The following is a 26,371-nucleotide window of genomic DNA, read 5'->3' on the forward strand; positions in this document are numbered from 1 at the left end:
TAAGTCCTGGTTCATTTGTTGGTAACAGTTGGTTTGTTGGTTTGGTTGGAAAGAAAGAAATTCACATCCAATGGATCTAAAACATGCAACAGCCAACAAACTGCTGACTAGAGTTCAACTTCTGAGTAAAGTCACTGCAGTCGGCCCAGAAAAACACTGAGAACAAGACAAAGCTGTGGCTCAGAGTGACACGGGGTCAAAGTTCAGTCTAATGGCTGCTTCAAATGCAAAACCTCCTTCAAACAACAGGAGATAAAAAGCCTTATACTGTGACACTTTCATCAGTTTCTCTTCCAACATTTCACTTTGACATTTAAAGAAAATCTGATCTGGGGACAGTTTTGTTGCTTTGTTAAGGCTCCACTTAGTTCAAAACACAGTATTATTCTAAAATATTCTGAGCTCATCAAACTTTGTGCAACAACAAATGAAAGGAACAAATGAGGACAGGTGGCACCATCATTTTTACCATGATCTTTACACTGACAAGTTGGACCAATGAGTCCAAACCCACAATGTGAATGATATTTCTGAGTGGAGTCTTGGTGATTAGTTCCAATGATGGTTCTGTTTCCTTTGGACAGAGCTCCAGTATGTGCTGCTGCAGAATGAACAGCAGTAATGAGGCCCAAAGGGCAGTGACATGTGCTTGTGAGCAGCAGGTTGGAGTTGAAATCCTGATCTGTCAGGATCAACTGGTGTTTTTTTTAAAGAGATCTGAACAGCAGAACTAGAACACTAGAATGATGTTCTGTGGTTCATCCATCATAATGGAACATTAGTGTATCTGCAGCAGAACAGAACTCCACAGTCATTCCCACATCAACCTTTGGAGAGGTAAGACCCTGTGCAGCTGGGAGAAAAACTGCTTTTGATTTATTGTTCTCTGTGGAAAGAAAATGACTGGACTGTGTTGGGGAAGAAGGACATTTCATTTCTCTGTTGTTCTCTCAAGGAAAAGACTTTTTCCACCTGTTGAATTCCAGAGAACTTTACATGTTATGTTAGATGTGCATCTTTTTCTGTGAACAGGAGAAACAAACACACATTTTGTCTTGTCCAAACAGTTTGAATTAGAAAATGTGTCTTTACCTGTGTTGTATCCAGAACTATTTTTCATATGATATTCAATGTCATGTCAATTATACAATTGGAAATGATGCAAAATGCAAGTGTTGATTTCCAAGTGATTCATAGCCACTTGCAGAATTTCCACACTTTAACTAGAAACATTGAATTTTGGGCCTTTTAAGGTTAATCAATGTCATTTGTCAACATTGGCTCCAAAATGTTTCCACTAGAGGTAAAAATGCTCTGAAATCATATCAAACTCCATCATGTGTTAAGTGTCCTTCTTTATTTTCATTATTTATGTCAATTAATGCAATATTTGAGACATTTCCCAGAAATGTCCATGTTTTACTGTACGACACATTTTGTTTTACCAAATGACACAGTGCAGTTGCAACATGCACTACATAAATCTATTGATAACAGAAATATCCATCAGTCTGATATTGAATGAATAGAATTCTGAACAACACAAAGATCCAAAAATGTCAACCTTTCATTCACTTTCTAACATTTTCTAACAATTTTCTAACGTCCTCCATCTTCCAAACAAAATGATAACACTTCTAAGTTTTAGCATTTTAGATTCAGTTCTTCAGTAAAACAGTCCTCAAAGTTAATGAAGACAACTGCTGCTCAAATGATGAAACATGATTAAAAATCATTCACTTTTCTCTTTGGCAGATTTTTGAAAGTCTTGAGATGAGCCTGTAAAAGTTTTTGCATGATCGACCTTTGAAGAACATTTTTAGTATCTAAGGAACATTGTTCCACAAAGATCTATTTCCTTAAATGTCATTTGGCCAAACAAAGGTAAGAGGCCATTTTGAGCTCTGATCTCATGGGTTTAGTTCAGGGACATGTGATGACATCACTCAGAAGACCCCTGAAGACCAATGAGGTTGGAGGAAAGTTTCAGACTTTCTCCTCAGTTTAAGTTCATTTCACCTTTTCCAAGTGTGGCAGCGTGTGTCACAGGTTTGGGTGTCATTCGCTCAAACCTCAGAAAACTGTTTTTAGGGCTCATCCTTTTTAACACTAACAATACTGATCTTATCTTATCTTTCCTGACTTGACTTGACCAAACAGGAACTATTTCTGGCGTCATGACGACATAAATGTTAAAACATTCTTTGATTTCCTTTTCTGTCAGCTAGCTGGGTCTCAAACCCTTGGGAAAGTCCATCCTGAGCCTGAACACACCTGGTCTCCTCTGCTGAGAAAAGCCTCCTCAAATCCTTCCCTCTGGTTCCTCAGTCCTCAGACTGACAGCAGCTTCACCTGAAATCCTCACAACTCCAGCATCAACTGGATGACTCCAAAATATTTTTATCAGGTTTGTTTGTTGATACGAAAATGACTTTAACACATTTTTCATTAATTAACTTGATCATCTTCAGTAATTCTGGTGTCCAGATGAGAAAACCTTTAAAACAGTTTGTGATTTTCTTTTTCCAGCTACTACACCAAATATATGAACCTGAACACGCCTGGTCTCCTCTTCTGAAAAAAGCAAAACACTGAGACCAGAGAAAGAATCTGAGGACAGAAAAGGTTTTTGTGACGTTTCTAATCCTCTTAAATGTCGATGCTGTGTGAGAGAACAACCACAGGATGAAACAAGACGTCCTGTTTTCAGAGACCAGGACATCAGCAGACAGATGGACAGTCTTACTTTGGACAGTGCTGCTCTGACAGGACCGGAGCTCCTCCACAGAAACTCCACTGTTCTTCTCTCTGTGAAGACGTTTGTGTAGAGGTCAAAGGTCACAGGTCACAGAGTTTATCAGAGGAGGGTTTGTTATATTATATACTACTACTTTTATATTAGTTGAAAATTTCTTTCTTTAGCAATTGAAAGCCAATTTATTTCTACTTCATCATATCGTTCTCTTTTCAGCCTTTCCAGCAATGTTGAATAGTTTTTAAGGTGAACAAGTTCAGCTTCCATCTCCAGTTTTACATTTCAGCTTCTAGGATTCTTCAGCATTTCAGCCTTCAGCTTATTCAGCAATGCATTTCAGCCATTTTCAGCCTTGTTGGGCAGCTTCATCCAGCTTTCAGCATTCACACGCATCTTCCACAGGAAATGCAGTTTTCTAGTTATGGGTTATCAGGCTATTTACTGTCGTATTAAGTGAATCACTTCAGGGAAAAGAACATAATCCAACACAACAATTGGCCAGTGTCACATACACAAAACCTTTGCCAGTTCAATGATCTTTGTAAACATATTAGCAAAGTCAACTTTTCATATAATGAATCATGTTTTTCCTCTTTTCATCCTGTAAGTGATTCAGAGACTATCCATGCAACATGAAGAGAAGCTCCTGTCCTCTAAATGTAACTCACCTCAGCTGGAATGAAATGCTGAGTCATGTTCCTTACAAGACTCCAGCTTTATAGAACAGCCAAATTAGGAATAAATAATCCTTGGGGGTTTTTTACTGGGAGTTTCTCTCAAGATTCACACTGAGATGACTCTTCAGAGCCTTTGTCAGTGTGGCATCATTTGTTCAAACTGACACTGACACACCAAAGACTACAACAGAGGTTTTTGTCCAGTTCAACATTTGTAGTTAATTGTCTTGCACTATAATCCAAACAAATGGCAGAAGCCCAAGTCTTTCAATCACTGACTGGAAACGTTATAAAAACGATTTATTTGCCAAGACATACGTGACATATGGGCACCAAAAATTATTGGGGCTATTTCTGATGCTATTGTGGGGCCTTCCACTATGTCCATGGTTGTTTATATGCTGCAAACTAAGAATGACAGACCCCTGACATCCTGGCTGAAACTGACAGGTAGAATAAAGCCAACATGTTTGTAAAGACATTTGAATTGGAAATTATATTTGCTGGACCGACCCTGGAGCCTTTATGTGGGGAGTTTACATGTTCTCCCAGTCTCTGTCTGGGGTTCTTCTGGCTACTCTGGTTTCCCCCCACAGTCCAAAGACCTGCAGTTTGGGGTTGGGTAACTGGTGACTCTAAACTGTCTGTAGATGAGCGTTTGCACCTGTCAGCCCTGTGACAGACGGTGATCTGTCCAGGGTGAACGCCACCTCTCGCCAAATGTCAGCTGGGATTGGTTCCGTGCCCCCCGTGACCCTCGGTGTACCTGGATAAGTGGTGGATGATGGACGGATGGATGTGACGTGTGCTGACTCCAAAGGGCAGCAACGTTCGATGTTAGTGGATGTAGAAGGCAGCAGACTCCTACGTGCACGTGCTGCATTTTTGGCGTTCTTGTAGTTCCCATACAAAGAAACATGTTACATCACATCTAAACATTTCTCTGAGCCCCAAACAGCAAAACTGCCTGAGTGCTCGAGTGACATGAGAACTCACACATGTTCAGGCAAACTACCTCTGGATGAGGAAGCAGGAAGGTACTAGGATGAAGCAGCTTTAATTTAAGGGCTTATCTGCTGTCTAATCTCCTGGAGGTTTGAGATTCACATATTTTAGATTCATTATCTTCACATTAATCCTCACTAATATAGTTTTTCTTCAATATACTAAGCAAATAATCCTTTAGACATTTCCAGATTAATGCCAGATAAGATTTATATTTCAAAATGTCCTGTCGATACTCTATTAATGAAAAGGAGCATCAGTGTATTTATGGGCCCACACTGTCACTTCTTATTTGCTATATAAGCTTTCTGACATATTAGTTATTTCAAGGGTTCTGGTGACTGACTGGTCACATATGCTTGGAACATGGACAGTCCTTGTTTGGGTCATCTGGCAAGTTCTGGCATCTTACAAGTTTCACTTTCCTGCCAAACTATCAAATAACTGTGAAAGAAATGAGATTTAAAAGCAAAGAAATACATGTGTGAAATCTTTATAACTCTATAATCAGCTTTGTAGCTGCCAAATACTTTGCTTTCATACAACATCATCTATCCTAACATATGATTCTAGACCGTAGCCCAGAATGTGCGTTTCTCCCCACATGCTTGACATGGAGACGTCAGCAAGTCCCACTGTTGTTCAATAGAGAGACACAGTAAAAGGGTCCCACAGTGGACCTTTGTGCAAAAATGGAAAAGTCCGTTTCCCGAGCTTCCCCCCGAGATGGTTGATGAGAGAGGTGGGGGTTAGAGACAGAGGGACAGTGGGAGGTTTTAAAGGGACTATAGAAAGGTTGGCTCTGCTGACTCCTCTGTGGTAAACACAAACAAAGGCAGAGTCCACCCTGCTGTCACTCTGGCCTCTGTCACAGCTGGTTTTCCACAAGTGAAGCGTCTGCTCTGTTGTGGCTTCAGTCCTTAGAGGCGTGAAAGTGATACATGAGGCCTGACAAACAACTTTGGCTCCACACTGGACCTGCAAAGACCAAGTCTGTTGCAGGAAGACGCTCACCTTTTGTCCTTCCTTCTTCAGACACTGAACACACACACACAGACATAGATACACACACACACTTCACAAGCTTCCGTTACTTCACGGTGGGACTGGTCCATCCACCAAGGCATCATTAGCATCCAAACAGCTGATCACCACGTTGACCTTTGATTGATCATGTCTGTCTTGAACTGACCTGCAGATGCTGAATGTTTGACCTGCAGCTCAAAGTGCATTTACCCTGATTTTCTAAAACAGTTTTTTTTATTGCCTACAAATCAAACTGGTTGACCAAAGTGTTGTCTGTGTGCTCATCTCACTGCTTCTATATAAAGACCAAATTCATTAACTCAGCTCACAAACATGTTTCATTTCACACAAAAAACAAAGAAAACTCCAAGCTAGACGCTATAATTTTCCCAAACAGGAAGAAACTGCTTTTGTTGGGGAAATCATGTGACATCTACGTTTGAAACAGCTGAAGCTTCCTTGCTGGGCATCAGTCACATGGTTGGAAGTCAAGAGCAGAAGCAACAGTTTTAAAGAGACACCGTCAACCGTTGTTGTGCAAGGCCTGGAAAGGTGAAGTAACGATGTGGGTCTGCAGCTCCTCCAAAACCGACGTGGTTTGGAAGTTGAACCGAGAACTTAAGAAGAATAAAGCTTGAATGTCAAAAACTAACATTTGTACATTAGAAAATAGAAAGTAGCAAAGGTTGAAGGATAAACCCTTTGACCTTAATCCACTAATCCAAAATTCTGGATTCAACTTTATGTCCATCTTGTAAATGATGCTGATCTAAAAACCAAAAGAAAAAGCTCCAGGACACGTTTCAGTCACTGTATGAAATATTTCAGTGTGGACATGCTCACACGCAGAGTAAAAACACTACAATCTGTATTTGGCCACATGAATCGAAGCAGGTGTCATGTCTCACTGTCTGTCCATATCTTTGGACAACAGACTTTCATTCTGCCACACTGGCTCCTGCACTGAGAGCAAAACTAATCAAACCCAAATACTGATCAGAACCACAAGATCCTGCATTTTGTTGCTATTTCACAAATAATCAGCTTCATGAACTTTCTCACTGCTGGTGACAGAAAGTTGGCAACTTCTTCAATAATTGTTTTTAGCTTTTCAGATGAGAGTTTGTAGTTTATTGGTGAATATATTAACACTGAGGGGAATTAAGTGCAGAAGGAATTTCTGCATATGAAAGTAATTTGTGGAAGCCAGAGTCGCCATTTTTCTCAGCTCATTAGGCTGCAAAGAGCAACTGAGCTGCAGCATCTGCCTGACTTGAGCAAATAAAACCCTGACACCAAATAAAGAGCAGAAGTGAATCTTCAAACTAAACCATCTGTCTCCTAACTCTCCTCTTTGCACAACCTCAACTGTCAGATGAGCCTGGTTTGTCATTTATGTTCAGCAGTAACTTTGCAGAACCACCTGCTGCAATTTTAACTGATGCAGCGAAAAGTACAAGACCAGGATTTTTTAAAAGAACATTTTGAAATCCAAACACTGTGGTAATGGGTCCTTAAAGACGTCACCAGGCAGAACAGAGGGAACACACAAGAAATGAAAGATTTTTTTGGTTAGTTTGGTGATTTACTCTTAAGAGATTTAAGTAACTCAGACTCATAAGTCCAAGATCCTGAGACTGTCGACCCTGTTGCTTCATAGGAGCAATGCAAAACAGATTTTAAGGACAATCAGAAGAACCAGATCTTTAAGGTCTGCAGTGAGCTGGGTTTTTATGTCTGTTTACACTGATCTTTGTTATAAAAACATCTCAACTTCAAATCTGTAAAAACAGTTTTCTTCAACTTTAACTCAAACTGTTTATGAAAATATACATCAGGATGTGTGATATTCACTTCATGAACCTTCTTGTGGAGATCAACAGTAAATAAAGAACCTACGACTGTGGAACAGAAAGGTGAGCCAAAGAACAACAGAAATTCTGAACTGAAGTCAGATGTTTATTACCAAGACTGAACTAGACAATTACAGACTAACCTCAAACATTAAGTCAGTTCACAGGAAGTCAATCACAACATAAATATTTACAACAATACTTCAAACACAAAGACCTCAAACCAGAAAGACTGAGTCCATCTGAGCTGTAGACCTGTTCACTACCTCAAACTGCTCATTTTCTCTGACACTAGTGAAGCGTTTGAAAGCAGCAGACGCCACAAACTGTCTGGTCTGTTCAGTTTCAACAGAAACAACAGAGTCCAACTGAGTCTGTTCAGAACAGGAAATAAAGACTAGTTAGTTCCTATGGTTTGAAAAGCAGCTCTAACACATGAGTGGAGGTGAGAGACTGTCCAACAGCACAACAACCTACTGACCCAGGCTGCCTTCTTGTAGTCTGCTCTGCATCAGGCTGATGTGGGACAGCTGAAGCTTCCTTCCCTGAAACATGTCAGCATCACTTTCTGTCTAAGTAGGATCACAGCAGCACCACAGTCAGCTGATTCACAAAACCAGAGGGATCCTGGTCTGGTTTTGGAAACTGCACAACCATGGCCCTTAGCTCCAAACCAGGAGTCTACATTATGTGCCTACATCCTGTGTCCGGTCCGCCTGCGTCGTTCTGCAACAACTAAACCTCCAGTAGCCTGACTGATGTCTCTGATCCACATCCGTGGATAAAACCTGTTTGAGACTGACTGGACTCAGATCAACTTTTGGAAACAGCATTTCTGATATTAACACACTGACGATACTTCAACATGGTGTCAACCTGCACATTTCAAACTAATCAGGTCTGCAGAGCCATAACTGTCAACATCACCACTAGATGGAAAATTAAACTAAGACACAAACCAAGTGTCCAACAGCGTCAGTCCAGTTGTCTGAATTGTCTGTCTCTGCCAGGCTTGATGCCCCCAACACCAGAAACCCAGTCCTGGCTGGTCCCACGTCGACCGACCGACACGTACTAAACCGTCCGATATATCCCAGCGATCGTGACGGAACGCTTTACAGGGGTGGGAAAAGATCCCCTGCTGGGAGGCCTCCCCAGAACCGAAACGCAAAGTTAGACCTCACCAGGATTGGTGGTTCTGCTTGGGGGTGAAGCTTGGCAGAGAGACAACCCAGAGACTGAACCCTCTGGTACTACCAACATTGGATTTCTATCAGAATTTGGGTGGTGATGATCAACAACAAGACTACTCTCAACATTACAACACACTAACTTCCTGCGTTGGACAACCCAAATCTGACCCTGTCAAGACTTCCCTGGTCATCACTCTACAATTCATACAATGAGCCAATCATGATCAAAGCCTGATCGACTAATGGCTGAACAGTTCAAATCTAACAATATAAGGCACAGTAAAGCCAGTCTCAAACCACACTTGGACAAACAGAATCATGACACCCAAAACTATCATAATCCTGAGATAGCATATGCTAATGTGGACTAGTTCAGTTGTTAGTAATTAGTCTGCTGACTTTCTACAACATAAAGACAGACTCTACAATACTTCCCTCAGGACTGTGTCTGGAAGCCTGACCATGGATCCAGTGCTAGAAGGTGGTGGTCTGATGGTTAGCAGCTAAACTCCAGCCCCTGTAGAACGTCAGACAGCGACAAGCTGAGGGATGGTGGTGCTTCTTGGAGGCCAGGTTCTTCAGTCTCAAGGAAGACGGACCCCAGACGTGCCTGCTACTCATCACTGCACCAAGAACATCTGTTCAATATTTAGTGCAACAACATTTTCTAATCTGGAATCTGATCCAAAACATTGATTAACAGGGTTAATGTTGGACTAAAACTGTGCTTCCCAGACCCATCAGAGCCAACAACTAACACATGGCTGGATAAGTTATAGTTCAGGCTGTCACTCACCTTCCTGGATCAGTTTCCAAGGTCCTCCTGAATCTAGATGTGGTTTGGTATCTTTCTCTAGTATTCTTTGCAGGAACAAAGTTTTTCAAGAACAAAGGTTGTGGATCTCTGTCACACCATCCAGCAGCCAATATGGCCCAATTGTGTCTGAGCATCTCATGTGATGCACCTGTAGAAGAACAAGGGACCGAAAGATGCATCAAAGGATTTACAGACATTTGGAAGAACAAAGTTCCTTTAAAGGGTCAGTGCCTTACCAATTTCAAAGACACTCCTGGGGCTTCATGTTCCAGCTGGTTCCAACAAACAAACGTAAAGACGGACACGTTGACGCAGACGGACAGACATGCAGACACAGACATGCTAACATATAAACCGATGCACCCACTGTCACCAAGTGCTGCTCATAAGGGATTTGTTGGGGTTTCTGTTTTTGTAAAGTGTCTTGAGATGATTGTGTTGTGATTTGGTGCTATACACAAAACTGAACTTGGACAGACACACATGTAGACATTGAGGTCAAAGTTCAAACACACAGTGAGAGGAGGAAAGAGTTGCATTGAGACAGAGCTGGACCAACACCAACCCAACCACCAGTGTACCAAAAGGCCTACTGGAGCCAGAACACACAGGTCAGACCTCTAAGCTCCACAACAGGCAACAGACCAGACCACTAACACTCAACAACCACCAGGCCTGTTGGAGCTAAAATAATCCAGTCAGATCTTCTGACAGCACAACAGACAACAGGACTTCTAGCACCACTGACTCTAGATCAACAACTGACAGACCTATCTGAGCCAAAACCGACAGGTCGGTTCTCTTGGCACCACCAGCCCAGCCGCTTAATGGAAATAAAGATGAATTATAGATTAGACAGAAATGGAGACAAATAAGTGACAGGGCAGTAAAAATAACTCATTATTGGTAGAGACACATAATAAATAACTAAGGCATCAAAATCACAAACTACTAATTATTTCTAACGTGACAGATGAAATGACAAGGCAGTCAAAATAACAAAGGACAGGTTGGGGATCTTTTTAGTTTGTGTTATTATGACGTATCTACACTGACTAACATATTTAGAGCTAATGTTTTTGTTTGTTTCGTGCCTCCACATGAGAAAGCACAGAACAAACCTCTCATGCTTAGGTCACTGCTTTAAGTCCTTAAAACACTGACCTAAGTCGGTCTATCGGAGCGACCGGTGGCCACGCTGTGCTAAAGTTACTGACCGAAGGGGAGGATTGTCCAACAGCCCTCGGCTGTAGAACAGCAGGGGGTCACTGGACACGAACCGTGGCACCGTGACCGCAAACCAGATCGAACAACCCTCCGCTCTGGGCCCTTTTTGACAGCAGGCGGTTATTCGACGTGAATTACAGCACAGTGCCCGCAAACATCACAAACCACATCACAGAACCACTTACCGTGTGACCTTGTCACCCTTACCTCATGTAGACCAGGCTGAAGATCCACTGGAGGCTGAAACAAAAACACGGTAACACGAGAGGAAGAAAGAGAGAGAGAGAGAGATGTGTGGAACCGATAAGTGTTGGGACACACTAGAACCAGAAGCACAACCACACCTTTTATTATTTTTATTTTATAATTGTTTTTATTTTATTTTGGCATCATGCCTTTTGTTTTAGAGCAGATGGAACCAAACTATAACAGTTAGTCCACAAACATGGATTCAAACTGCACAGACTATATATTATATATATAAAAAACTATGTTGGAGAGAGAGAAGAGAAAGAGGAGGCTGACTACCACAACAACAACAACCCTCAGCCACAACAGCCAAGACCAAACACCTTCACTACACAACCAACAACAGGAAGAGAGAGAGAGAGAGAGAGAGAGAGAGGCACAGTTCACAACGTTATTAATATTGTTATTGTTTGTTATTATCATTGTCGTCATAACAGATTATTATTGTGGAGACGGAGAGTGTGTGTCCAGACGAGAGCCGGCCAGTCAGGCAACAGACGACGAGGAGGACGGAGAGCTGACCGGCTGGGTGTTGTGGCCTAAAGGAGCCTTTTAGTAACGACGCATTGTTCTAATGGCCACACTGGTTATCTAGACTTGTTTTTTAAAAGCTGTTTGTGTTTCTGTTTAGTTTTTTATTTTAGTATTTTTTAGGGGCCATCTTGGGGCAGAAAGAGACAGAGGTCACACTAAGCTCAGCCCTCAATGACACAACACCTTCCAAACAACAGGCTGAGACAAACATCCAAACATCTGCCCCTGGTCTGACGACAAACCACAGACGGCTGCTCTCACCTGACTATGGGCAGCCATTTGATGGGACAGACTGGATGTTGGCGGCTCATGGGCTTGGTGGCAAAAATAAAAAATAAGGATAGAGTTAAGGACAGGTGCTAGATCGCACAGAGAGGATTTTAAAGACGATACAAGGCCGCCATGACTGGAAAGTGGGGGAGGGAGGGAGAGAGCACCCATGGCACCATGGCCATGTTCGACCTTTGACCTGTAGCACCAAGAACCTGAACACAGGCCTCATGATGGGAGAGAAAGACCCTGACCCTAAGCCCTGCACAGAGACCACTAAAACAACCACTACAGGCTTCTCTTTGGCCCAGGGGCCAGGACAGAGACAGAGACAGAGTCATGGCGGCCAAGTATGAACAACGTCCTTACTATTTGGCAGACCTCACAGTGGACAGGGATCTGGAAAGAGAAAGGACAACAGTCAGTCTGGTCTCATGGGGTCCAGGAGTTTGGTTCATTTATTGCTTCAACATCTTCACTGTCACTTTCTGCTTTGACTTTTTCTAGGCTCCTTTTTTGTATTTTAGGGAGAGAAAGTAAAACTGTTTTATCCAGAAACATCAGAAAGATAAAAAGCAGCTTTTATGAGCAGGCAACTAAATAAAGTTGGACTGTGACTAATGAGTCCAGCAGCTTATATAAAAGTTAGTGGGTCATCGTGGGTCCAGGACAACCGACCGTCGGTGGGCCTGCTAACAGGGCTCATGGCTAAAACTGCGTCACACTGAGCCGCCACAGGTTTTTACACCTGACTGATGTAAAGGACAAGCTCACCTTGGTCAATCAGTGTTCAGGGCCCTTATGGATCCACAGGTAGCAGACCCGAGGTCTGGTCTTGGTCCGACGTGGTTTTATGGAGGCAGTTTGACGCTCAGTCCGCCATGAGGCCGCGCTGCTCTACGTGTTGGGGCGTCACACACCTGACGCACCTGTAGCAGGTCCAGACAAACAATGAGGGAGGGTCGAACCAACAAAGTGTCTTTGATAAACAAACACTCGGTGTCTCACCTTTGACAGACTCTGGGTCCCTGGTCCTGCAGACCCAGCTCTGTTCCGATGAATATGACGTTTTATCTGCACATTTCCCGCGTCTATGCCTCCGAACCTGGTCGCTCAGTTCTTCTTCTTGTGTTTAAGGGCAGGTCAAGGCGCTGTTCCGTCTTCATCCGGCTCCAAAACAACGTGTTTGGGCCGAAGGAGAAAAGGTTCGTGTTTTAGTTGTGCGGCTTCAGCGGGCTGCGTGTTTCTGCGGCGGACTTGACGAACACCTGAGCACCTGGCGCGCAGGATTTAAATGGCGGTGATTGGACGGCCACGCCCACTGCGCACGGCTCCTGGTTCATGATTGGCTCACTCCTTTTCATTGGTCATTTCCTTTACCGGTGCTAATAATCCGAGAGGGATTATCAGATTATTAATAACTGTGATGGACTGGGGACCTGTCCAGGGTGGACCCCTGCCTTTCACCCAAAGAGAGCTGGGACAGGCTCCAGCAGATCCCTGGGACCCTGGTTAGGACTAAGGGGTCTAGATGATGGATGGATTATTAATAAATACTAAGGTTCGGTAGAAAATAACATTGGTTCTAGCAGAGATAAGGTTTGTTTAGACCCTGTCTATGTCCATGTTCCTGCTCGGGGGTGGCGGTAATGTCCCCTAGATGGCTTGAAAACTGCCAATAAACAAAAGAAGAAGAAAATGCAGAGGGTGGCGGTAATGCACCTGTTTTGATGGTTGCCACCCGCCGAAGAAGAAGAAGAAAGAAGAGAAGAAGGAAACGGAAACGGAAACTAAGGTTGGTGTTTTTTTATTTTTTCCATTTGCTGAACATTTTAACAACCAATGTGGATCTTTATGGATCTTTAGGCTGATTAAGTGTCTGTGAAGATTCAAGGTGGATCAAAGTCCAACCTTTATGTCCACCCATGCTCTTCAGGTTGGTTGGTGACTAAAGTGTCTGCAGGTGTGGATGTGAACGTGTGTCAGGCCTGTGATAGACTGCTGATCTGTTGGGGGACCAGGGTGCCTGTCTTCTTGAATTATATAGGACATATAACACCTTTAATGTCAGATGCTAAATCAAAATAGCACATAGGTCCACAGCTCAATAATTTGAAGTCCTATTTTTCACTTGATGTGTATTTTTAATATGTATGAAAACAACACGATAAACCAAAATCCAGAACATGATTTCAAAGAAATGCGTCACAGAAAAACACGTATGTAAACATTTGAATGGAAAACTAGTTATTTCCAAAGAGAAAGTCCATTCAGAACAAAACAGCCTCACTATAATGAACTAATCCAGGTTTTCTGACAGTTTCCTGATTTTCCTCCAGCAGCTCAGAGGAAGGCGGCCGACCCCGAGACCTACAGAGAAAAGGATTTACAGATCACTGAGTGAGGAGTTTTCCAGCCTCAGCACCTGCTCTGACTTCCTGCTTACAGCCAAATAAACAGCATTTCAGCATTTAGACCAGCTGAGTCCTGGTCTTATTGTAGCGGGTCCAACTTCTTTGTCTGTAGTTTTCTGCTGTTTCTGTTGCTGTGACATTTCACTGCAGTGTTGGGGTTTATGGAAATCTGTACATGTACATGGATGTTCTGGATCCACTGGACCTGTGGTAGGAATCCTTCCACAGAAACAATGGAGACTGTGTCATGGAGAAATAAACATACTGACTGTAAATCAGACACGTGATGTTTGGGATGCGTCTGTCACTTCTAACCACATCACCTTATGTGTCTGTTCTGTTCTTGTAATTTTATAGTATATGTTCAGCACAACAGTCAGTTGGTTTAAAGCTTTTATACAAGTTGGTTTCACTGAGTTGAGTCTGTCAGGATGAAAAATGTTAAAGCACCATAATAAAAACACTTAAAGCAGTGAAGGTAGTTAGTCTCTCTAATAGGAAATAAATGAAATCATGATTGAAGTTAAAATGATGTCTCATGGAGATTTCTCCTGAATAACAGTTCAGCTTTGACCATCAGGATCATTTGCCAGATGAGCAGATCAACAAATCGATCAATGAATCAATAACTAGTCTGAGCTTTAGCCAATCAAAGCACTTTATTGCTCTGTGTAGTGTGACAGTGAGCCAACAGCAGGCTCTTATAAAAGTGTCATTTCATCTTTTTATCAAGTGCACAAGACAAATCACACACACTTGTACCGTACAACATCAACACTAAACACACACACACACACACACACACTGCCAGGGGCCATCCATTGAAAGTCCTCAGGAGCAGTTTCTCCTGTGAAGAGGCCTGAGTGTTGTGTGTTCAACAGCCAGGAAATATCTCAGGGTATCAGGCCAACACAGAAAACTCAGTTTCTTAAGTCATTACTACAGGAGGCCATTGTTCAAGCACCTCTAGTGTGAATGGCTGCTCCAGGAGTGTGTGTGTGTGTGTGTGTGTGTGTGTGTGTGTGTGTGTGAGAAAGACCTTTCTCATCTTGGTAACTGTTCAATTAAACTCTCTAGTGTGAGCAGCTAATTGTTCCAGCTCATTAGTGCAGTGTAATGTCCTCATATGACACAGTGTTTCAGGCTGACAGTGCTGGCTCTGGTTTACCAGAATATGCCTGAGACGGCTCTCACAGGGACATGAAGGTCATTTTGGCATTTTGTCAACTCAAAGAAACTTAAGAATCAGAATCATATTCTTGATTAGTGATTTAGTGATTTATTAAATCAGCAATAATTCAACACTTAAAGCAGCTTTTTGACCAGTTGCCTGGTGTGTATCTTTATTTTATTCCTGCTCATATGTTGGTAATTTCTTATATAAGGTTCACGGTGAGAAATGTTGGTGCTACAGTAGCAAAGGGTCATTTCTCACCTTCTAATAATCCATATTCTCTGCAGCAAATCTATAAATGTTGCTGAGTCATTAATCCAGTTTTCCTCCTCGATGCTCCAGACAGTCTGCAGCTGCAGATTCCTGGACACGTTTGCTGCAGCGTTTTTCCAAAAGGTGAGAGGTCAAAGAGTCAAAGAGTCTTCCAGAGAAGTTTGTAATGTTAGAGGGGAGAGCTTTTCTACCACCTGGAAACCCACAGGTTGTTTGTGTTAATGTCCAGCATCAAAGAAACTTTGATAATTTACTAATTAATTATTTGTCAGGGGCAAATTAAACCATTTTCATTTACATTTGTCATAAAAAAGAACTAATTCTGGTTGAATGTGGATCAACAAGCTGCTAAAATGTCTTCTGGCCTGTCAGCTTGAAATACACATCAAGGCCTGTGTGGTGCAGATAGAGATGAACCAGAACCAAACAAAGTGAAGCAGCATTCAGTCACTATGCTCCTCACCTGTGGAACAAACTTCCTGAACACCTGAGGTCTGCTCCAACTGTCAGCTCATTCAAACCAGGACTGAAAACCCTGTTGTTTCCTGCTGCCTTCAAATAATTGTTCCTCCTTGTTTCCTTAATGTGCTTTGACATCTTATTTGAATTGACTTTATTTGATCTAAATGTATTTGATGTTAAATGTCTTTGTTTTCAGATGCTCTTTTCCAGACTTTTAATGGAACTATCTGCCTTGTAAAGCACTTTGAGTTGCGTAGTGTATGAATGGTGCTATACTAATACATTTGCCTTTGCCTTTTACCGCATTTACAGATTCGCTCCCCTGGTCTGTCCAAATGTGTTTTGGTGCCTCAAACTGATCCACAAACTTTAGAATTTGTTGTGTAACCTCTTCTGCACCTTTGACTGCAGAGGACAGGCTTGTGGCCATTTAGTGTAGTAGTCAGTCATCACACACATATTGATAGACACTTTTGGTTTCAGCCAACCTGCCAGCTCTGTTCCCTCTAAGCTACGCTCACTGCGCAATCGCTCCCTGCTGACACGGTCTCCGCGCACAAAAAGATCCAACCTGAACTGAAAATAAAATAAACACGTGACAATTCATTCTGTGCTATTTTGCAACGTGAGTCAGTGAGTGACCGGTGACCGGCTGCTCCAGCCAATGATGCGATTCACATACGTCTTTACGCAGCTGATCAACGTCGACAGGCTATGACAGCGTCCTTATGTGCCGCCACCGGTGTTTGAGCAAAGCGCTGTGGACGATGCTGAGAGCTGCTTATGGTGACCCTTTATAATAATGGCAAAACGAACGGGCGGTGGCACATCCCCTCACCAAGCCAAAGGAAAAAAGAAATGCAATTCTTTAAGATGGAATGGCTGTGAGAGTCTGAGCCAACAGAAGAACAAACGGTGGAACTGGGGGAGAGTTCTTCTTTTTCCAGCGACAAAGGTCTGCTCTGCAAAACATGTTGCCAAGGGGGGAAAGTGTGGACAGAACGGAAGCTGGACCACCTCAAGCGTCACATTCAGCACAAAAGTCATTTGAAAGCGGTTGAACTTGTAAGAAGATGTAAGATGGGGATGGGGATCGGTACCTTGTTGGGGGAGAGCGCCAAAGACCGAGAGAAGAGGACCGAGCTGTCACTTGTAAAGAAATCCAACCCCGAGCAAGTTCAAGTCCTCATCGACAATATTCTACCAGCCATCAACATGATGCTTCTATGCTGCCAGTTCAACAAACTCACCATCACATGGCAAAGGATGTGAGGAAACCAGGAAGCTGGAGAAGCAGAAATGAGGCCTTTGAGTTTGTGAATTCAATGAGTCAAATAGTGCAGAATGAGACGATGTGTAAAGTTCAAATGCACCTTGGCACAGCCTGATCGTAGATGAGAGCACAGACAGCACAGAGCACAAAATGCTCGTCCTGTATATTAAATACAGGGAGGAAAATAACGTCAACCATAAAACTATGTTTGGAGGCATCATCCAGCTGACAGCAGGCACTGCTCAGGATATTGTGCAGGCAATAGCTCAGTTTGACACCAAGCAGGAACTAGACATGCAGAGAATGGTGATGCTGACCTCCCATGGTGCCTCAGTCATGCTAGGAAAGCACAACGGAGTTAAATACCAGACCTAAGTGAACAACACTGTGTGGCCCAGAGAGAGGACTTGGGCACTGATGATGCGTGGAAAGATGGACCTTTGATGCGTGATGTGAAAGTCTTCTTAGAACGGTTTGTTCCACTTTCTCTAGATCCACTGTAAAGAGGGGAAGTTGGAAGACCTAGCAAAGATTCTGGATGAGGACACACTGTCATTCAGGCCTCTGGACGAAGTGCGATGGCTCTCGTGGTACCAAGCTGTGAAAGCTGTTCTGAGGAACTACACTGTGCTGGAAGAAGACTGCAAGAGAGAATCCAGTGATGACAGAGATCCAGTAGCAAACTACTGTTACAAAAAGCTGACGGTTCAAAGTTCAAGGTTACTCTCACTGCTCTGGGAGATGTTTGGGGCGAGCTCTCACACCTGGGTCTTTCTTTTCAAAGACCCAACCTGACTGTGATAGAAGGGCACTGCTTTGCAAGAGCAAAGACTGAGAAGTTGCGTTCCCAAGACTTGACAGAGGAAAAGGATGTTAAGTGGAGTGACCGTGTCAAAGAGGCCATGAGGGCCTCATCGGCCGATAGCAGAAATACCGGTGAGATTACTGGTTTTATTCTAAGCTCTGTGATCACTTGGATGCTGGTTTTCCAGAGGATGAATTAAAGGAGGGGTCTGCATTTGACACTGAGGCATTGAGTTCAGACATCAGCTGTGAGTATGGAGCAGCAGACATTGCCACACTGGCAAAGAAGTATGAGGTCATTCTCCACCGCCCACATTCTGTGGAGCTCATTAACAGTGAATATGCTGAATTCAAGGACATAATGAGGCCAAAACCTAAACACGGGTCAATCAGCACATTCTCACATATGGTGGCTGAGACATTAAGATGTGAGGAGCTGAAACACGTCTCACAGCTTGTGGATATTTGTGCTACATTTCAAACATCCAGTGCAGATTGTGAAAGAGGCTTTAGTTTGATGAATCGTATCAAAACAGCATCCAGAAATGGTCTTGAAGTGGACCATTTGGACCAGCTAATGCCCATAAAGTCAAAGCTGCAAGCAGAGGAGGCCATCGACCTGGACAATGTGTCCAACCACTGGAGACATGAGAAGGACAGACGGAAAAATAAAGGTGAAATTTAAGTCCTCAGTCAGATTTGTGCTCATCTAGTGTCATTTATTTACAGTTTTCATTTATGGATACTGATCATTAAATACTGTTACTAGTTTATGAGTAGTAGAAATGCAAATAATCGTGTCATCACATACTGTATTTTGCAGACTAAGAGTCACAGGACTCTCTCCCAGACCACAGTAGGACCCTCTCACCCAGTGCACAGCAGGAGCTTCACACACTGGAAGTCAGAGCTTTAGAATAAACATATTCAGTGTGTTTTCAAAACTGGAGTTTATAGTTGGCTTGGTTTGGTTGGCAGTTCATGTTTTGCCATAGTTCAAATTAAATATTTATACTTCCAGTAGTGTTAACATACTACACAGGTCATGAACTAGATTTTGGTCCTTTTTATTGTAAGTGGGCTAAAGCACTTAATGAAAAGTATGTAAATGCTGAAATGTGATTCTTTTAATAAACCATGTAACTTGGATAGATGCTGTTATGACCCTGGGTCATGATTAATGAGGTTTGTTATGATTTGATTGTTGTTCGCTCTCTCTCCTCCCCTGGTTCTTGGTGTGTGTGTAGGTGAGAGAGAGAAAGGAGTGGGCGTGGAGTATAGGTGGACCCATGGGGTTGGCCCATTCAAACTAAACTGATGTTCCAGGATTGGTCCAGTCCTTCCCTGCAGACTACAAAAGCACCAACTGTCTGCAGCCCCAGAGCTCTTCTCCATCTCTGCCACTCCCAAACCAGCACTCTTTGTTGAGAAACTCTGTATTTGTAAGAAGCCTAACGATGTGTGCAACAAATTGTCAGTTTGAGAATTGTAACCTTAGAGAAAGGACATTTGTGACTTTAGTTGCACTGTAAATATTGAGCACCAGGCAGCATTTATTAGTAGTGAAGAGCCCAGTTATCTTTAGTTTCATTTTCTCCTGTTTTGGTGGAGTTCAGGGTAGAATACCTGTCTTTGGTTTTGTTTGGTTAGGTAAGTTTAGGGTTGCATTAGAGTTTTGGTTTGTTATTTTGGGCGTTGGTTATTAGAAGAAATAATTATTGACTATCTTCGGCAAAATAAATTGCTACCTTTACTTGTATTTGGTTTGCTGCTGGATTCTGTTGAGAGTGGGAAAGCTTGGAGAAAGCTAACATCATGTCATGTCCAGGTTTCCCCTAGGCCGGGCGTAACACAAAAAAGGAAGAGCTCCAACCTTAGAGAAAATAATATGAGGTAGAATATTCCAAAATGAATGAGGCTTTGTTAAATACTGCTCTAACCAATTTACCTTCAAAGTCTTATTGAAAGAGGCAGAATCTAAAAAACTGAATCCAGCACATTCATATTTCTTTAGAACAAGGGATTTCTTGACATAATGTCTCTCATGTTTCCACAGAAAGTCCAATAACATTCTATCAATGTGTTGTGGTCTGATAACAGCTGCTATCCCACCACCATATTAGCTCTTCAGGTCTACATATATATATAAACCCAAAGCCAACTGATTATCGGCACCTTCCACAGACCTTTCATTCACAGTCTTATTCATCCTGCACCGTGGTGTTTCCTTTGTTCTTATGTTCTCCTACAGGTTAGTGGCCTCCTATAGGTTAGAGGTTCTTTATAGGACAGGTTAGGACCCTTTCACCTGTCTCCAGTCCTCAGCAACATGCAGATTCAAATGGCTCTGCTCACCTTTTGTTTGGTGATCACCGGTCGCTGTGAGCGGCAGGCAGGTGGTCCAGATGCCGAGGTCCCGTCAGCCCGTCCTGTCGGCGACGCCAATAATGTGGTGGAAAGTTCTCCGGCCAGGGTGAAGCCGTCGAAGCCCCACAGACACTGTTCTTCTCTTTTCTTCTCTGCCAATGTGTAAAATCAAAGTCTCCAGTCGACAAAGTCTGAACCACATGTTTATTATAGCAACAGAGTCCTAATAATAAAAATAGAAATATAGGCTATGTACATAATGAATATAAAAGACTGATCATATAAGATCCAATGAATGCTTATGGAATGGATATGGTTACATATTGGATCATGTCCCACAGTTTCCAGGACTGAGCAGGGCTGGTCTCTGTTTTGGTCCAGGCCTGGGGCTGCAACACAACATGCCAGTTTTCCTGGTTCAGCAGTGGGACGAGGAGAATGGACAGCACATCCAAACAGATTCAGTAGAAATGAGGTGAGCAGACTCAGACTGGACCAATGAGCAGGAGCCGTGGCTTCCCAACACCTTTCTGAACAAAACAAACCATAACCAGGGCTGGAACTAGAACAACTGGGAGAAAGAAGTTTGGTTTCCTACGGAGTAAGGGGGCACCTTTCCCAAACAGTGGCAGCAAGCGACCACTGCACCGTCACTGCAAAGAGTGAGGCCACTGTCACATCTGGATGTGGACACTCAAATGTCAGGAAACAAAAAGTGGTTTAAAAAGGCAAAAAGACAAAATCAAGACATTTCCATATTTGGATCAACACCTTGATCAGAGTTTGAGGTGAAGCCATAGAAACTTTGCAGTCAGTTGTCTTTGGAAGATTAATTCAGCTATTTCCAATATTTCCACAGGGGGAAACAGAGGGAGAACTGATCAGAGACATGAGCTGAATTAAAGAATCAAACATTAGAACAGTCTAACAGCAGCTTGTTTGCAGTGGTGGAAAAGAATCTTAGAATCCATCTGGTTGGTCCTTCATTGTGCAGAACACCATGTGATTGGTGATCTGTCTGGAACTCTGTCCATTTCTGTTCTCTTCGGGGTGTTCAGTTCCCAGATTCAAGTGATTCTCCACAGATTTGGAATTTCAAGACCTGTTGAGACTTGGAAGGATCTGCAGGAACCTCAAATCAAACACAGCCTGTAGTTCTTTGGGCGCAGGTGTTTTCCTGAGCCAAGACAAAAACACAATTTAGAAAGATTTGACAATGAAATGAGCAAAAACACTTTGTAAAATCAGACTTTAAAAATTAGATGAAGACAATGTTTCAATGTTACTCACAGGATTTGTCTTTGGAACATTGAGTCACTGTTTTTTCCTCATAGAGGCCAAACCTGTTGGAACAAACCTCAGTTAGAAGGTGAGTAAATAAATAATCAGATTCTCTTTTCCTCCTTTTTATTTCCTCCTTCTCTCAGCAGGCGTCCACATACAAGGAGTCATCAAACCCTCAACTAGCTCCAGACAATACGCTGCACCACCACACATCATGGATCTGCAACGTGTGTGTTCTGTCCAGTCCCTGCTGACAATCCCATCAGATTTCTCCTCAGTTCATCACAGGCTGTAGTTTGGATTCATTCCTTCACATTATGGATTAAACTGTTCACTGCTAGAATTAGATCAGACTGAACTGAAATGATCACAAACCTTCAATTGACCTGATTTGCTGATTCAGAGCCCACATGACCTCTGACAGAACCTAGGACTCAGCCCACTGCTCTGGTCTTCACTGTGACTTTAAGGTGAACCAGGATTTGGTTCAGAATGGGATCCTGTTTGAAGACTGACTGGAGTTTTTCCACTTTGTTGATTGGCTACTGATAAATTCTCATGTGAGACATGAAACTGATCCTGCTTCAGTACAAGTTAGCTATAGATGACTATATTGATCAACCCAGTTTCCATGGTGACCGACCAGGCCAAAGTGAACCAGTGTTTGTTGGATTGAAATGCAGGAATTAAGCTCAACCTCAGCTGCCTGACATTGATCTGGATAAAAGACTGTTTTTGTGTTCCTGACTCACTGACTTCATCAGCAACAGTCGTCTTCACATCAACTCAAACACATGATCACAACAAGCTTCTGGCTGATCTGATTGGCTGACTGTTTTCTCTCTCTGTCTTTCTGTCCAATCCTGAAGCCTGTCCCTGTTCTCCTCTCACAGCTTCACTGAGAAGGTTGGAGCTTCACAGGAAATCCTGGATCTTTGCTTTGACACTGACTGGGTTTAGTCCAGTCCTGCTGAAAGCACCATGGACTGACTCCAGCCCTCTACTGACCTCAGAGTCTGCAGGCTACAGTCTGGACTCCGGACAAGATCACACAGCTGCTGCACATCTGGATCCTGCAGGGTGTTCCGACTCAGGTCCAGTTCTCTCAGATGTGAGGGGTTGGACTTCAGAGCTGAGACCAGATAACCACAGCTGGTCTCTGACAAACTGCAGAACCTCAACCTGAATAAATAATCAAAGATGTGACGTTAGAAACCAAAGTTCCTCTTGAAAGTGTTGAATGTTTCAGAATGTGTTCAGAGCTGAAGAAGGTTTAGAAAGTAGAAGTTTAGAAAGTGGAAACTCCAAACAGCTGAAGCCAACAGGATGCAGGTTCAAAGCAGTCAAACACTGGACAGTTTCAGTTGAAACAGTTTCAGCTTTGGACTGTTTCCACAGTTTGTTTAGAAACACAAAGGATTCAGAACAACTTCCTGACAGATGACATTTTTGGGACACTCTGTTCTTCAAAGCTTCTATAGAAAGAAACACATCATTATTAATATGACTATTCAATATGAGTGAACACACATTATTGAAGACAGCTCAGTGAAATGAAGTGAAACTGAAGGAATCATTCTTAGTCTGCTGAGAATAGAAGAACAATGAAAACACTGAATGGAACAACCAACATTCACAGGAGCTTTAGTTGTGGATTCAACATCTAAGATCTACAATAGGAACAGTCAGTCAACTGACCTCAGGGTCTCCAGTCTACAGTGTGGACTCTGCAGTCCACCACACAGCTGCTGCACTGCTGGATCCTGCAGGTCGTTGTAGCTCAGGTCCAGTTCTCTCAGATGGGAGGGATTGGACTTCAGAGTTGAGACCAGATAACCACAGCTGGTCTCTGACAAACTGCAGCTCCTCAACCTGAATAAAGAATCACAGAAGGAGATCCAATGTGACACTGATGTTGATGACAATGAGGATGGTGATGATGATGATGACAATTCTTCTTCTTTTCATTAGAATAATGAGATGAGATCAACTTGATTAATCCCTGAAGGGAAATGTAGAATGATAATAATGAGAAGAATAATATGAGAACAGTCAGAATAATAGTAATAATAGTCTGACTATATCATGATATTATTGTCAGCACATGGGAAGAGAAGCTGCTTTCCAGCCAACAGCAGAATCAATCTAGTTGATGGCTCATACTGTCACTGTGCAGCTTTAAAGTTTCCTGCTTAAAGTTTGTTGACCCAGTTCCAAAGTGCAGCAAAACAATGCATTGAATTGTTCCTCCTTATTCTATCTGAGCCAAGGAAGCTCCCCCAGGCTCTCCTGTCTCCTGTCTCTTCCCTCTCTGCATCTTCTTCTCTGGCTTTATTGGCTGCAGCCTCAGCACAGCACAGAGGTAAAGCAGCAGCAGCAGCAGCAGCAGCAGCTCAGACACTAAACACAGCTCAACCACCTGGACACATGATTTCATCTGTGTGTCTCTGTGCTCCACATGTGCTTTCATTTCTATGGGATCAACTTTATAGAGACACTGTGGATTTGTTCTTCACAATGAGATTTGGATCAGGGAACAAACTGGGTGGACAGTGTCAGGACCAAAAGCTGCTGGCTTCAGTTCAGGAACAAAAACTACTCAAAGCTTCTTCACACAGCATCAGGATTTGAGGCCTTGGCAATGACAACAGGCTGACAACTGCTTTCTAATGGCCCAGTCCCAATGCACAGACCACATCATGTCCTTGTGTTGGGACTGATCCCCACTGTGTCATTGGCCACTAAACACAAGCTTTGGAATCCCATTCATAGATTGTTGACAACTGACTGTGTCATATGTTTCTCTGAGTTTCATCAAGTGAGAAAAATCTGATAGAAATGCAGAGAAAATCCAACATTATCGACAGCAAACTGATGCTTATTGTGTGGTTTTTGGGACAAAGCAAGACCCAATGTCAACTACAGGGACGTGTTCTTCCCCAAAAAGAAAGAGGACTTTGTTTCTCACGGCCCAAAGTCTTCACTTCTATCCCAAAATGGAAATATTCCAACCTTTTTCCTTCTGGCTCTCAGGAGGATCAGGTCGGATATTAGTCTGGTCCAATGTTGACATATTGTTGGGATCCAAACTTGGACAAACACTGGACAGTTTCAGTTGAAACAGTTTCAGCTTTGGACTGTTTCCACAGTTTGTTTAGAAACACAAAGGATTCAGAACAACTTCCTGACAGATGACATTTTTGGGACACTCTGTTCTTCAAAGCTTCTATAGAAAGAAACACATCATTATTAATATGACTATTCAATATGAGTGAACACACATTATTGAAGACAGCTCAGTGAAATGAAGTGAAACTGAAGGAATCATTCTTAGTCTGCTGAGAATAGAAGAACAATGAAAACACTGAATGGAACAACCAACATTCACAGGAGCTTTAGTTGTGGATTCAACATCTAAGATCTACAATAGGAACAGTCAGTCAACTGACCTCAGAGTCTCCAGTCTACAGTGTGGACTCTGCAGTCCACCACACAGCTGCTGCACTGCTGGATCCTTCAGTTTAAAGTTCTCACTCAGGTCCAGTTCTGTCAGATGGGAGGGGTTGGACTTCAGAGCTGAGGCCACGACTTCCCAGTGAGTCTCTGAGAGTCCACAGTCAGAAAGTCTGTGAGGACACATATATTAGAAAAGCTGTTATTATGACAGAGACAATATATTGAGTTGAATCACTTGATGTCAAACAGGGACATGTCCTGTTGTGTCTTCACATCAGTGGTTCAGCTGATCTTCTCTGAGTGGGTTGGACATGAAATAAGAATTCTTCTCACTCTCTGTCACACTGCACACGCTTCATCTTTGTTCTGCTTTCATCTTGGACAGGAAGCAGAGAAAACTCAGTTCCTTTGGAACTTCCACAACAGGCCTGTCCCTGTTTATTCCAATGTTGGACATTTGTCCACATGTGGCAGAAAAACATCAGTGTGTGAAGAGAAACAGAAGAAAAATGTGTCCCATGGAAAAACCATTGGAAAGAAAAAGAAGAACTGTGTTCATTCACTGGACAGAGAGAAAAAAACAACAGGAACATCTGCAGCTTTTGGACTGACACCATTTGGAACAGCTCAAGAACATCTGGGACAAAATCCAGCTGCTGTCATTCTCACAATAAACAAGAGGAACATTATGGTGATGATCACCCAAGTGAAAAATCAATCTATTGTTTCAGACTTCAATTCTACTTTTAGCAGATAAAGTGTGTTCACACATTTTACCAAGTGTATTTGTGCTTGTGTTGAAACGTAGTAAAAGTACATTTTTGGTGAGTCTCCAAAGTACAAGATTAGTCAAAGAGTTACTGAGACAAAAAAAGCAGATTCAAAGTCAATGTTTGCAAAGTATATTGAAATGATCTCATTACTTCATTAGTCATTTAGCAGATTTCTTCAAAGTGCACTTTACTTTCAACAGATTTTGAAGTATATTTAGTGATATTTTCCAAAAGTCTGTTCATGGTTTGTGTTTTTACTTCAAATTGTCTCATTCTCTTCCAAATATAATACTATGCCTCCATTTAACTTGAGCTCTATTTCAGTAGACTTATTTAAAGTACACAATGTATGTGTTCCTGGCTGTGGGAAAGTGGACTCTTGGAAGTGGTCTAATTCCTGTGGACAAAGTTTCACTTCAAAATACTCTTTCATACTACATGTTTACTTCATGTATTTTGGATGTTTGGACAGAATTCTTCGGAGA

The 26,371-nt window shown here is 42.6% G+C and overlaps 1 protein-coding gene and 1 pseudogene across 1 annotated transcript in view; both read right to left on the bottom strand.

Annotated features, from left to right (window-relative positions):
• The window catches only part of LOC113121854 (uncharacterized), a 957,344-nt pseudogene that overhangs the window by 921,946 nt on the left and 9,027 nt on the right, over positions 1–26,371 (bottom strand).
• LOC113121864 (NACHT, LRR and PYD domains-containing protein 12-like) overlaps positions 21,189–26,371 on the bottom strand; it is a 46,266-nt gene continuing 41,083 nt past the window's right edge. Inside the window, exons 12-13 of the mRNA XM_026292717.1 lie at positions 21,664–21,716; positions 21,189–21,550 (exon numbers count right to left, since the gene is read on the bottom strand). Of these exons, the coding sequence (XP_026148502.1) occupies positions 21,549–21,550; positions 21,664–21,716 (55 nt within the window). The 3' untranslated portion in view covers positions 21,189–21,548. The remainder of the gene's footprint in view (positions 21,551–21,663; positions 21,717–26,371) is intronic.

Source organism: Mastacembelus armatus, chromosome 20 (assembly GCF_900324485.2).
Source record: "Mastacembelus armatus chromosome 20, fMasArm1.2, whole genome shotgun sequence".
Lineage (NCBI taxonomy): Eukaryota > Metazoa > Chordata > Actinopteri > Synbranchiformes > Mastacembelidae > Mastacembelus > Mastacembelus armatus.